The sequence below is a fragment of the Oncorhynchus nerka genome, linkage group LG28 (genome assembly GCF_034236695.1).
Source record: "Oncorhynchus nerka isolate Pitt River linkage group LG28, Oner_Uvic_2.0, whole genome shotgun sequence".
NCBI classification, from domain to species: Eukaryota; Metazoa; Chordata; class Actinopteri; order Salmoniformes; family Salmonidae; genus Oncorhynchus; species Oncorhynchus nerka.
The window spans coordinates 45,045,483-45,060,351 of NC_088423.1; the positions used below are offsets into that span (position 1 = coordinate 45,045,483).

The 14,869-nt window shown below is 41.3% G+C and overlaps 1 protein-coding gene across 1 annotated transcript; it reads right to left on the bottom strand.

Annotated features, from left to right (window-relative positions):
- Positions 1-1,285: 1,285 nt before the first annotated feature.
- LOC115113279 (ras-related protein ORAB-1-like) lies at positions 1,286-14,152 on the bottom strand. The gene is made up of 6 exons (XM_029640784.2): positions 13,742-14,152; positions 4,525-4,597; positions 4,012-4,107; positions 3,523-3,618; positions 2,741-2,872; positions 1,286-2,475 (listed from the first exon to the last, which is right to left on the bottom strand). Exons 1-6 carry the CDS (start codon positions 13,753-13,755, stop codon positions 2,278-2,280), a joined length of 609 nt encoding a protein of 202 aa, XP_029496644.1. The 5' UTR covers positions 13,756-14,152; the 3' UTR covers positions 1,286-2,277.
- Between the last annotated feature and the right edge of the window lie 717 nt (positions 14,153-14,869).

Sequence of the window (14,869 nt, forward strand, 5' to 3'; positions counted from 1 at the left end):
CATGACCAAAAGTATGTGGGGACACCTGCTCGTTGAACCTCTCATTCCAAAATCATGGGCATTAATAAGGAGTTGCTCCCTCCTTTGCTGCTATAACAGTCTCCATTCTTCTGGGAAGGCTTTTCACTAGATGTAAGAACATTGCTGCAGGGAATTGCTTCCATTCAGCCACAAGAGCATTAGTGAGGTAGAACACTTGATGTTGGGCAATTAGGCCTGGTTCCCAATCGGTGCGCCAATTCATCTAAAAGGTGTTAGATGGGGTTGAGCTCAGGGCTTTGTGCAGGCAGTCAAGTTCTTTCACACCGATCTCGACAAATCATTTCTGTATGGACCTCGCTTTGAGCACTGGGGCATTGTCATGTTGAAACAGGAAAGGGCCTTTCACAAACTGTTGCCACAAAGTTGGAAGCACAGAATCGTCTAGAATATCATTATATGCTGTAGCGTTAAGATTTCCCTTCACTGGAACTAAGGGACCTAGTCTAAATCATGAAAAAAAGCTCCAGACTATTATTTATCCTCCGCCAGACTTTACAGTTGGCACTATGCATTCGGGCAGGTAGTGTTCTCCTGGCATCCACCAAAGCCAGATTCATCCATCGGACTACCAGACGGTGAAGCGTTATTCATCACTCCAAATTAGAATGTGGTCTGCACTACACATCATTGTAGATTTGTAATGTAGGATGTTGGACCATTCAGTGGCCTTAGGGCTGCAGGTAGCCTAGCAGTTAGCACTTTGGGCCAGAACATGGAAAACCTGGATGAAAAGTGCATTAAGAATTACAGTACTTGTACCTAAAGCCTTTAATGTGCAACATGTTTTTAACCAGTGTCTTTGTTACTGTACTAATCAATTGTGAATGTTATGAGGGTAATGTACACTTCGAATGAGAACTTTTAAACACCCTGGAAAACTTTGTCCTTCCCACTATTGGAATCCTCATTCACAGATTAAACCTGGTGAAAACTACTTGTTCCTACTGAGTAAACCTCATACTGTATGGCCACTTGATTTTTATGTACAATCAGTGTAGAGCTCAAGTGTAATAACTAGAATGTGTCTGAATTTAGCAGTTGGTGTACTGTGGGGACTCCAGGGGAGAACTGGTGAGAATGGGATACATGGGAATTTTGTTCTGACCTTCTGTAGTTAGCATTCTGTGGTAAAGTCAATCTGACATACAACAGACCACTGTGCTATTGCAAATCTAGCTAGACACATCTATCCATAGAGCGAACACACGTCAAACTAGGAAACAGTGCTAGAGAAATGGTTGAGTTCTTTTAAAACTGTATTCAGTAGCCTTTATTATGAAAAAAGAACATAGTGTTTTATATATGCAATTCTGTACTGAGATATCCCACAGGTAATGGCCAATTTGCATACAGAGTCTAAGTTACTGGTACAATATATTTGCCATATAAATGTAGAATAAATTATTAAAAACAAGATGTTCCTACATATCCACCAAGAATCGCAAACAGATTATTCCGTATCATACAGTCTGGAAGTACAACATTTATTTATTTTTCAGTTTAAATGTGACATGTTGAGACAAATTGTAATGCAGAGATTAAGTCAAGACTACTCCGATAATGTATTGAAGTCTACAGAACTAGCAAATCAGATCTTACATATATACACACACACATACACACACACAATGTATATGTACATATTTTTCAATAGACTTTTTTTGCGAGACTGTGAGACACTGTTGTGCAGTTGGCTGACCGCATATTGGCGAATAAACGCCTTCGAAAGGGACAGAGATCTACACTTGCTGATACAAACAGCAAAATAACCGAAAAGAAAAGAGGGGGACAGAAGAACAAAACATAATTTGACTATAGACCAACCCTGCAGTAGGAATGCAGTGAGATAGACACGCACACATTATTCTCATTAACCTTCACACAGATGGGGGTGGGGGTTCAAATGAAATCCATTGTTTCTGATGAGGTTCGGGTAAGGGTGGGTAAAGCCACTCCAGGACGGGGCCAGGGGAGGTCCAGTGAGCGGCTGACCATCTGACTGCTAACAGACAGCCTGGAAAGTACTACTAATCATCAACTACCAGGGCATAAAGGGAGGGTGATAACCATACATTTTTGTTGGTAGTACGGCTACAGTACAAATTCAGGCAACTTAATTTTGTTTTCGCTCTCACACTCTCGCTCAGTTACTGTTAAGCTGGGTGGGTGAGGCATGGGGCCAGGTGGAGGGGGGCGGTTGAGGTGAGGGTAGAGGTGTTGGTGGGGTTCTCCCTCTCAGCAGCAGCCCCCCGAGGCAGGTTTGACAGGCGTACTGTCGATCTTGACATTGGACCTCTCGTTGCCTCCGGTCGTAGCCCCAGGGCCCATCCTCTTCTTTATCTCAGCAGCCATGGTCATGAAGGCCTGCTCCACATTGGTGGCATTCTTGGCACTAGTTTCCAAGAACGGGATGCCCAGGGAGTCTGCAAACTCCTGCAAAGAATGGAATGGAGAGACTGGGTTAGAGGAGCTGCTGCATTCGTGACAGTACTGTACACTATTACTATTTTACTACTGGGTTGCAGAAAAAGATCCGATTGTGTCCAGAAACATTTGGTTTGTTTGGGGGCCTCAACAAAATATCAAATTTGAAAGTTCGAAAACCACAGCCGTAGACTATTTTTTCAAGTAGTTAAATAGAAACATGCATTACTCCTGCACCATCTGATAACCCATTGACTTTGATGGAAGCCCTTACCTTTGCTGTTGTGTAATCCACCACTTTCTTTGTTGTCAGGTCACACTTGTTCCCTACCAACAGCTTGTTGACGTTTTCACTGGCGTAACGGTCAATTTCCTGTAGCCACTGCTTGACATTATTGAAGGACTCCTAGAAGAAGAAAGAGAATCACAACCAGCATGAAAGGGTAGGCAAGATCTTTGTAAAGGGCTCTATTCAATCAGATCCGCTTTAGCCGACATCCGCATAGTGGTTGTTTTGGCGGTGTCGGAGGTGGAAATGCGTTAAGAGCTTTCAAATCCACAAGCGGCACCTGGCATTAAACCTAAAGCAGACGTTGCCATTGGCTGCATAGAGTCGCATTATGAGAAACCCCATGCAGCCATGTTTACAAATTCAAACAATGGAATGTGTGATGTAATCAAGACCTCGATTTGACTGACAGAAATCCTCATTATTTTGTTTAATGATTTTCTATTTGAGCATCATTATTTCTCTATAACCTACACTGTCTCATTCTGAACTTCTAACGTGAGTGGGACAGATGTGGCGTCGGGACTATGATCAAGAGCAGCTGCTCACCGATTTGACAGCGCCAACGCAGCTACACCTTTGACACGCGAAAACATCAGCTATGCGGTTTTCGGCGATCACCGGTTAATGCTTGCTCTGATTGAATCTAGGCCTTAGTCTTTCAAAATACTAGTTAACCTGCACTCCGGAATTTCAATTAAAAACAACTAATAGTGGAAAATAATCTAGAACACTCAAACACAGTGAAAAGGTAAATGTGGACTGACCTGGTCTGTGACGTCATAGACTACGATGATACCGTGGGCTCCTCTATAGTAGCTGGATGTGATTGTGCGAAACCTCTCCTGCCCCGCCGTGTCCCACTGTCAGTGTCAACACACAGCAGAGACACTCAGTCACCGTCACAAATACGGGAAGGCCAAACACACACACCACACACACACACCTCTGCCAAATAGATGCTGCTTCATAGCACATTCAACTGTGACAAATAAGACCAAAACACACAAATGAGAGAAGGGTATTTCTAACTGATAATTCACCATTTTGTAGTCAACCGTGATAGTCTTAATAATGTAGGAGGCCTCTGCCTTTGGATATTTGGTGAACAGTCTAGAGTTAGGTTCTAAAATGCCAACAATGGCATTTTTTGGTCCAAATGTGGCCAGATCCTGAAATACATACTTGTTAGTGTAACGTGGAGCTTCCCCTTTACACAGTAGAGGACAATAGAGATGTGGTCGGGGGGCACTTACGATTTGAAGTTTAATAGTCTTTCCGTCTAATTCTATAGTTCGTATTTTGAAGTCCACTCCGATTGTGCTAATGTAGCTTTCTGTGTATGTGTCATCCTGGGGAGAAAGGAAAGGGGAGGAGTCGGTGTGGGAACATGCAGACGTCCTGCTCAAAGTACAAATCCTTAACCTTTCATACATTCTCAGTCTAGAGAAGAAAAAAAAGGAATCCAAAAGTAGGATCATTCGCCGCAGTAGGAGAGTAAACCAGAAAATGTTGATTTAACACAGTATTAATACTATAATATAAATACTATTTCTGTGAGCGATTTGACCTTTTCACATTACAGGGCATCCAGTTCTTACCTTGTGAATTTAGTCCAATATTACATTATTATTATTATTATTATTATTATTAAGAGGACTATAATTATTATTGTTAATATGACTAGGTCAGCCTTTGAACAACTAATGAGTGACGACGAGCACCTTATGAATGGCTATGAGACATGGGCGGATGAACAGAACACTTACTGCAAATCGGAGGAGAAGACAAGACTTTCCGACGCCAGAGTCACCGATCAGGAGCAGCTTGAATAAATAGTCACTGTGGAGAGTAGAGATGTTTTAAAAACAGGATTCCAGGTTTCCCCACACAGTGTCAACAAAAGTAGCTATAAAAAAATTATTAAAATTACACTAGCCTTGTCAGAAACCATTGGAAGCTTGCCTCTAAACTCTGTAGACAGCATTAGCTCTGATGGTTTCCTCAGACAGAACAGTTTCTTCTCGCTTCCCCGTCTCTCTCAAGGAGAGATTTCATTGTGGTGTTGCGTCAGACAATTCAAAAGACGCCATTGCGGTTATATTGCTTTCAAATGTCTTGGGCAAGATACTGTGTTGGGTTAACTCTCAGCATAACTACTTTGGTCACACCACCATACAATCAGAGTGTATGAGTGATGTGTTATAATGCTTGCCTAACGCCTAGAAAGGTCTTTCACGCTGACCCCTTTATAGACTATCACACCAAAGTTGAAACCAGGCTAATTCAAGCCTGAGTCCAAACACAAAGAGATGCAATCCTGCATACCTTTTTGGTACAGAAAAGTAGACATTTCAACAGACATCTGCAATTTCAGCAGACAGTGAAACATTGCGGCAGGGTAGCCTAGTGGTTAGAGCGTTGGACTAGTAACCGGAAGGTTGCAGGTTCTGCCCCTGAACAGGCAGTTAACCCACTGTTCCTAGGCCGTCATTGAAAATAAGAATTTGTTCTTAACTGACTTGCCTAGTTAAATAAAAGGTAAAAAATAAAAAAATACAGATTTGGCAGGCAAATGAAACCTCACGCTGCTAGGACCATACAGATCTGTGCACGATCAGCAAAACGAAATAGTGGGGGAGCTCAACGTTTCAGTGCTCATGTGATACACACTCAAACAATGGCATTTTAAAAAGGATGAAGATGTGACTGCCGACAACATAGTATGTTAACTGGAATAGAGTAGAAACTCAGTAGGCCTTTGCTCAACTTCACTAAGAAGCCTTCTTTAATTGAGCTCATGTCATATCAGCCTGATGCATGTTTAATGATTTGTTACAAACAGAGCTGCTGTCGAATTTGCCAAAGCTCTCTGTAGTTCATCAGCTCAGGTTTCAGAGTGCTGCTAACCTTGATCCGGTGTGAGAGACACCACACAACACGCAGAAAAACACTTGCACAAAAATAGCCTACATAAAAACGCACACAACAGACAGTCAGACACACGCAGGTACATGCACACTGGGTGAAACGAGGCCGGGGGACCTGCGCAGCAACTCACAGTGAGGAGGAAGAGGTGAGGGCTGAGGTGTGAACTTAAGACTGGGTTGACATGGGGCTGTGAGCTCTGGTGATGGTCACCGATATCAACGTGTGACAGACAGCGGTAGCCTTAATGATGATGTTCTTAGATTCAAAATGGGACATCTTATCAAACTGGCTTTCACATCGTAACAGTGTAGCAAACGGGTATGAGCTTGCCAAACACTGATCTTCAAACGATCGGTAAAATACTAAAACACCATTCCTTGGCCCACTGATGCTTGCTAAAATACACCAATTCAGGCTATGCTCATTTACAGTTGAAGTCAGAAGTTTACATACACTTTGGCCAAATACATTTAAACTCAGTTTCACAAATCCTGATATTTAATCCTGTCTTAGGTCAGTTAGGATCACCACTTTATTTTTTATTTCACCTTTATTTAACCAGGTAAGCCAGTTGAGAACAAGTTCTCATTTATAACTGCGACCTGGCCAAGATAAAGCAAAGCGACAAACACAGAGTTACACATGGAATAAACAAACGTAGTCAATAACACAATAGAAAAAAGTCTATATATAGTGTGTGCAAATGGTGGGAGGTGGTAAGGCAATGAATAGGCCATAGTAGCAAAGTAATGACAATTTAGCAAATTAACACTGGAGTGATAGATGTGCAGAGGATGATGTGAAAGTTGAAATAATGGTGTGCAAAAGAGCAAAAAAGTAAATAAGAACAACATGGGGACGAGGTAGGTAGATTGGATGGGCTATTTACAGATGGGCTGTGTACAGCTGCAGCGATCGATTAGCTGCTCAGATAGCTGATGTTTGAAGTTAGTGAGGGAGATCATCAGCGATTTTTGCAATTCGTTCCAGTCATTGGCAGCAGAGAACTGGAAGGAAAGGTCGGCCAAAGGAGGTGTTGGCTTTGGGGATGACCAGTGAGATATACCTGCTGGAGTGCGTGCTACAGGTGGGTGTTGTTATCGTGACCAGTGAGTTGAGAAGGCGGAGCTTTACCTAGCAAAGACTTATAGATGACCTGGAGCCAGTGGGTCTGGCGATGAATATGTAGCGAGGGCCAGCTGACGAGAGCATACAGGTCGCAGTGGTGGGTGGTATATGGGGCTTTGGTGACAAAATGTGAGACCATATGCTGGTGCGGTTGGCCCTGGGTTCCTCCTAATGCAAGACAATGCTAGACCTCATGTGGCTGGAGTGTGTCAGCAGTTCCTGCAAGAGGAAGGCATTGATGATATGGACTGGCCCGCCCATTCCCCAGACCTGAATCCAATTGAGCACATCATGTCTCGCTCCATCCACCAACGCCACGTTGCACCACAGACTGTCCAGGAGTTGGCGGATGCTTTAGTCCAGGTCTGGGAGGAGATCCCTCAGGAGACCATCCGCAACCTCATCAGGAGCATGTCCAGGCGTTGAAGGGAGGTCATACAGGCACGTGGAGGCCACACACACTACTGAACCTCATTTTGACTTGTTTTAAGGACATTACATCAAAGTTGAATCAGCCTGTAGTGTGGTTTTCCACTTTAATTTTGAGTGTGACTCCAAATCCAGACCTCCATGGGTTGATAAATTTGATTTCCATTCCATTTCATTAACCTTTGACTATTGGATGTTCTTATAGACACCTTAGTATTGCCAGTGTAACAGTATAGCTTCCGTCCCTCTCCTCGCTCCTCCCTGGGCTCGAACCAGCAACACAACAGCCACCATCGAAGCAACCCATGCAGAGCAAGGGGAAAAACCACTAGAAGGCTCAGAGCGAGTGACGTTTGAAACTCTATTAGCGCACGCTAACTAGCCAGCCATTTCACTTCGGTTACACCAGCCTCATCTCTGAAGTCATAAACAGCGCAATGCTTGACGCACAACAAAAGAGCTGCTGGCAAAACGCACGAAAGTGCTGTTTGAATTCATGTTTACACGCCTGCTTCTGCCTACAACCGCTCAGTCAGATACTTAGATACTTGTATGCTTAGTCAGATTTATTGCAACGCAGGACACGCTAGATAATATCTAGTAATATCATTAATCATGTGTAGTTAACTAGTGATTATGATTGATTGTTTTTTATAAGATAAGTTTAATGCTAGCTAGAAACTTACCTTGGCTTACTGCATTCGCGTAACAGGCAGTCTCCTTGTGGAGTGCAACGAGAGAGAGGCAGGTCGTTATTGCATTGGAATAGTTAACTGTAAGGATGCAAGATTGATCACCGAGCTGACAAGGTGAAAATCTGTCGATCTGCCCCTGAACGAGGCAGTTAACCCACCGTTCCTAGGCTGTCATTGAAAATAAGAATGTGTTCTTAACTGCCTTGCCTCGTTAAATAAAGATTAAATAAAGGTGTAAAAAAATACAAATACATTTTTTTTTTTAAACGGAGCCCAAAAATACAGATTTCCGATTGTTATGAAAACTTGAAATCGGCTCTAATTAATCGGCCATTCTGATTAAATCGGTCGACCTCTAATTGTGATACAGTGAATTTTAAGTGAAATAATCTGTCTGTAAACAATTGTTGGAAAGATTACTTGTGTCATGCACAAAGTAGATGTCCTAACCAAGTTGCCAAAACTATAGTTTGTTAACAAGACATTTGTGGAGTGGTTGAAAAACGAGTTTTAAATTACATACACTCCAACCTAAGTGTATGTAAACTTCCGACTTCAACTGTATACGAGCTGAAACCCCAGTAGGATGGACCCATGACGACAACAAAATGCTGAGCATTTCCAGTCCATACATCCTGTCCCACTCCCAACCGTGTGAATTAGGGAAGCATCATCAACATAGCCTATAAAATTAGATCAGACCAGCAAAAGACAAACATCTAGAAACTATACAGCTATTGTCCACTCATGTTCAGTTCTAACCAAAGCGCGCGCGCACACACACACACACACACACGAGTTCTCTCAACCCCCTCCACTCGGTATGCTGTATTTATTTAACAGGGGCATGTGCTACACAATGTGCCATACAACCAGGCTACACACAGAAAGGTACGGAAACTCCAGTAAGCTGATTAAGCATTCCACAATAGAGGGGAAATTCAGCTGGACTTCAGATCGGGCCCTCCTCCACTCTCTCCAGTCGTCAAAGGAAGGCAGGCAGGCTGGGATGAACCTGGGCGACGCTCTAGTCTGACCCAGCACCAAGGCTAAGAAACTCTGAGGCAGCCCTGTTTCCTGCCTCCCTGTCCTTTTCCCCCCTCGCCCATTGTTATGAATTACAGTCATGCAGTCTTCGTTAAGCAGATGGTTGAGGACAACAATGACAGGCCCTGTGAAAGGCTAGTAGTACCGCTGACTAGTCTTGCAAGAGAGGGGGAAATAGCCTACAGCAAAAATCTGTCTACCCCACTATCACAGTCAGCATTTTAAGTGGGATTGGATGATACTGTGTATGCTTCAAAGACAGACACACCAAACCGCCCACCATTATTCAACTTCCACATCAGCTGCTCAGCTCCGGCAGACAAAAGATGGGCTAGAGAGCAAGGCAAAAGATAATGAAAGCAAGAGCTCTGCAAAAATACACACTAGGGCTGGGATTTGCCTGGGATCTGATGAGACGATATTATCACGATACTTAAGTGCCAATACGGTATCTATTGTGATTCTCACGATTATATGTATTGCGATTTGATATTCCAAACATATTGCTCACTATACACTAAGTGTACAACCATTACGAACACCTTCCTAATATTGAGTTTGCATCCCAAATAATATTGCGATATTTAACTGTCGACCCCCCCCATCACTAAAACGCACTGCATCAGATATAGCCTTTCTGCGGGCTACTAACTGGGAACTCAGAGAACCCCCTGGTTGACCAGGTGCATTTGAGTCCATGGATCCATGGAAGTAGTGTGGGGATGGATAAGTAGCCTACCTCTTGCAAGGACTTCAGTGCAACAAAAGATGCTGAGGGAGGTGTTAAAGGCTGGGGACAATACCCTATGAAAGTCCAGCCTACTTCCTGGTACATTATACAGAGCCATGAGTGCATAGAACTCCCATCTCATATAACGCAAGTGAACAGCAAACCTGGTTTCAAAAAACAAATAAAGCAACACCTCACGACACAACGCCTCTCCCCCATGTGGCCTACTTGTTGTGTGTTTGTACTGACATGTGATAGATGCAAACACATGTTAATTAAATCAAATGTACATTATAAAGTCTTGTCTTTTTCGTTGTGTCAGACCCCAGTAAGACTAGCTGTTGCCATTGGAGTCGGTTAACAGGGATCCTAATAAATCTAGTCCCGTACTGTTTTTGAATGGGCTTCAAAATGATATCATGAAAACATGGTCATTTAAGATATGGCAATTTCCTGTACGTGGACAGTATGTGTTACTACATTACACAACCTCACGTTGACTACATCGAATGAGGGTAATTACACATCCTTTCTACCTCCGATTAGTGATGTTAGTATACAAGCTTATAGTAAAAACAATGACAAAATCAATTTAAAATAGATAAATATCATTGGTTTTGTACAGTTGATTCTGTCATACACGCTGGCCATCTCAAACTCAAACGGCAGGGAAAATTCAAGACTCTCTCCGTATAAAAGTAGCTGATCTCACACCAATACATGGATCTGCGAGTCAAACTATCACTCAAATAGAAACCAACCCTAGTCACTGTTGATATACTACAGCGGGTGGTGATTTGTTTAAGTTGAATAACAAAGCAACTGATTTATTTCCTTCCCTGTTTCGGCAGCCTCGCAAAACTTCCATCCGATATTCTGGATGAAGGTCTTCAGCAAATTCTCTTCTAACCAGTGATATAAAAAGTATTCTCAGATTCTGTGTGGCCTTTGAATAGTGTTAGTTTAAATGGTGCATAGACCCCAAACGTTTGCCCTCGCTCTATTGACTTCAAATGTAAATAAATGATATATATATATATATATAAAACAGTCAACGGGAAGCAGCGACAGCATTAATTTCAACTTATGTTTCAGGAATATAAATTAACTTTTCACATTCATTTCCAATAGTATTCTACTTAATTAAACGTTAGGTAAAAACTGCTGAATGAGTCCAAAACTGTTATGATTTATGATTTATTTATGATCTACTAGAGAAAAAAAATATATATATATATATATATATATATATTTTTTTTTTGCTTCAAGGGTGATAAGGGGCATACAACTAATTGTCCTTCACAGAAAATACATAAGTGCAACACATTCAGCAGAAAATAGCTTCATTTTCATCAGATGTGCAAAGCTATTTGGCTAGCAGCCACACTAGTAAATGAGCGTACAATGAAAAAGCAATGTCTTTTCGGCAAAAACGATGCATAGCCATCATATTTCTAACGTTTATCATAGAAAGAATCCTGCCAGCTACATTTCCTAAATGTTTTGCTTGAAGTTCATCTTGAATTTTAATTGAATAAAAGTAGGCTACACCGAGAAAAGTACCAGAGAAAGTAGCTACACATCAGTCAAGAGCGCCGTCTGCTGATAGAAAGCCCATTTCGCAACCCATTATCTCAATTCCAAATCATTTATGGGTAACAAATAAGTACTTTCCCGTGATTGTTTTCAATAAAAATGGTCAAAAATAAACAAAAATAGCTTCTTAGCAAAGGTCAATTTATTCGCAACCCGTTATCTCAATTCCAAATCATTTATGGGTAACAAATAAGTACTTTCCCGTGATTGTTTTCAATAAAAATGGTCAAAAATAAACAAAAATAGCTTCTTAGCAAAGGTCAATTTCTCAAGCAAGAATTTAGCTAGGACTGTTTAGGATAGGTCTGAGTAGGGAGGGGGAAAATGTGTAGTTATTTATTGGCAACGAGTTTTGGAACTCTCTCTCATTGGTTTATTAACTAACATACCGCATGGCGATGCCACCATGGGAGGCCAAAAGTCCATCCCACCAAACAGGTTGAAATTTCAGGCACTCTTTTCAAACAGCTCTTACACTAAAAGGTCATCAATTTCACAGTATTACTCCAACTGCATAGTGTATATATGTATAACACAGGAAAATACCATTTTGGACTGCACTTGGCCTTTAAAAGTTCAATAACAACTTATGAATAATGTACCCCTTGAGGTCTCAAAGAAATAACTGATCAAAAGAGACCCACCGCGCTCTCCCAGAAGCAAGAGCTGGATATATCAATTAAATTCTGTATTTCCACATGGTTTAAACTAAGAATTAGATTTCACATTGTTCCTATAAGCCACATTTAGACTGTACAAGAACAATGTTCTTAGCAGATTTTGCATATCGTTTATGAGTTGGCCCCACACATTTATGAACGGCTTTGCCTGATGTCCTTCGCGGTGGGCTGGCTCATGAATTGATGTGATGTATTTAGGTGAGCAGACACCTGGGTCAGTTTGATTTGAGAGTTGCCCTTCGTGCCCGCCCCCGCACCCTGTAATTCTGTTTATTTTTGTGACAAATGTGTATACAGGTACACCAGAGGGGCCAATGATTGGCAGATGAGTGGCAACCCTGATTAGAAGCACCTGCTTCTCATCTGTTGTTCTTTAGAAATACTTTTTGGATTGAAAGAGAATTGTACCTACACACTGAAGGCTGTAAAGCCGAAACGTCTGTACGCTATCCTTGATGCAGTAAAAAATGTATAAACATTGAATAATGAAGTAAGCTTTATGCAACATCTGAGTGCGAACCCATTAAACCTGTCTCAAATTAAATGTTATCCTGTCTCTAAATGGGGGTAACAGCCTAGTGTGCCTGTCAAAAAAGGAAATGGCTACCTTTGCAATGCAAAGGCATATTCACCATCTTGTGTAATCAGAATAGATTCTGAAGAACATTTCAAATCAGATGTTCACTGCCATGCCATGCAGTGGGACTGTTGAATAGATTAGATTTTTATTTTTTAACTGAGCTAAAATACATACTAAATATGTATCATAAAACACCAACCTATATGTCTAAACCACAGGATTCCAGTAATTGCCAACATGTTTAGAGGGATGGTAGACAAACCCGTGGCTTGCCCAACAACCCAATGAGTGTGTTGAAAGAGGCATGTCATATTGCATGTGACCTACACATGACTGACTCAGGATGTAGAGAGTGGGTGGGTGCCACACTATCCTGTCATATTGCTTAGTTGCTTTCCACTTGAGGGCCAAATTCACAAAATAACATGGATGTAACGTTAGAGAATCAATCACAATGCTTAATTCACTAATTTGGTTTATTGTCAATGTAGTTAACTAGCATCAACCAGTGTACTAGCTAGCTACATTGCCTAACTAGCAAGGAGTTAAGTTACCACTGTGTAGTATAGCCACAGATGAAATCGTTATAGATATAACTAGCTAGCTAGCTAGCATTAATTATTGACCACCACCAATTATACCACCATTATTGACCACCACCATTATTGACCAAGTGCACAAAAGGCTGCAGTAATATAACGTTACACATTGGGATATTGACTTGACTGGCTAATGTTAACTAGTTAGATAACGTTGAGTTAGCGATAATCACAACATATCTAATGACATGTACAGTAACGTTAGCTAGTTGACGTGTGGTTTGCCAGGCTACTAGAGTAAAAAGGTAACTAGCTAAGTAACTTACATTAGTTAGTACTACGTTACCAACTAAACTTAACTACTCTGCCCTAGCAGTTAACTAATTAATTTTTAATAACTATGCCGGTGCTAGTTAGCAACTAAATTAACTAGCTGACTGTAAACACATTTATTGACATTGACTAACTTGTGTGAAACGTTAATGACCTCAACAAACACAGTGACTAATGGTAACTAACTAACTAGTTTGCACTTTTTAGATGGACAGAACACAAACAGGTCAGATAATGTTAGCTGTGTAGCTAGCAGAACAGCTAGGTTAGCTAACGTTTAGTTAGCTACTGTACTTACTATTCGGGATTCATCTTGGACTCGTCACAGTAAATCCCCTTTTCTTATAAAACGGCACTCCCTTTCGCTCTGAAAAAAAATGTAAATAAATAGTTAGCTAGCTAATTCCTTTGGAGGAAAAATAAAAGTAACTAACTAGCTGGCAAGGTATTCATCCAAACCCAGGCTAGTTGTCTTGAAACCAAAATGGCTGCTAGTATCAACCAGGAAATAGCAACTCAAACACTGAACAGAGAAGCCCTAGAAGCAAGATCAGCGATTCTCAAAAATCGTAGTTTGTTCCTAAAGGCTCGTCTTATATTGAGTATGTTCTGCCGTGCCGAATATGACTACACTACCCTAATGACAATGTAGCTAGGAAACTAGGCTGGTCGATGTTTCGTTTGCCCCTTGCGCTTGCTGTCAAAGGCTACGTCATTACTAGTGAAACGTGGCAAAATGTTGGCGTGAATCACTCTGGTCTGGGGAAATCAATTACATGACCCCCCCCCATCTAGATTAATTCAGATTAATCAAGCCTATCATATGTGATTAAATTAATCATAAAATGAGTGCTCAAAAAACAAATCGTTCCCCTGTCAATAGGTTCTCAGAATGTACAGTATGACCCTGATAGTCTGTTGGATGAGTAAATTAATGACAAAGACCACATGGAGGATACAATGGTAAAACTAACGGAAGGCACAGTCCAGGTCCCTCATGAAATTGACCAGTCATATCAGATCATGCATCGACAAAGGTTAGCTAAATGCTTATGTTCAGAAGGATCTTCCATCCTGAATTGTTGAGTCATAGTTAGTGTGAGTGACATCATGTCAGCCTAGGATGGTCACCTGTCAGACCTGTCAGCACCTGCACAGGAATGAGTCAGTCAGCTCATAAACTGTGCATGTTAAAGGCGTTCAAAATTTCACAAGTAGGCTAAAGATAGAAACTTCCTTTCCACAGATTGGGGGAAATAAGTATGCTACATACCATTATAACATTATTTTCATACCTGTGTGTAGGCCTACTTTAAAATATTATTTCAGACAGCACTATTAGACCCTTATAGTAAACATAAAATTGTTTTATTATCAATTACTATCAATACAATTCAAGACATCACTGTTAACAATGACATACCCT

Coding starts and splice junctions, on each gene's coding strand:
- LOC115113279 (XM_029640784.2), bottom strand. Junction 3,619..4,011: donor AGACTATTAAACTTCAAATC/GTAAGTGCCCCC, acceptor TGACACTGACAG/TGGGACACGGCGGGGCAGGA. Junction 2,476..2,740: donor TGGATTACACAACAGCAAAG/GTAAGGGCTTCC, acceptor CATTCTTTGCAG/GAGTTTGCAGACTCCCTGGG.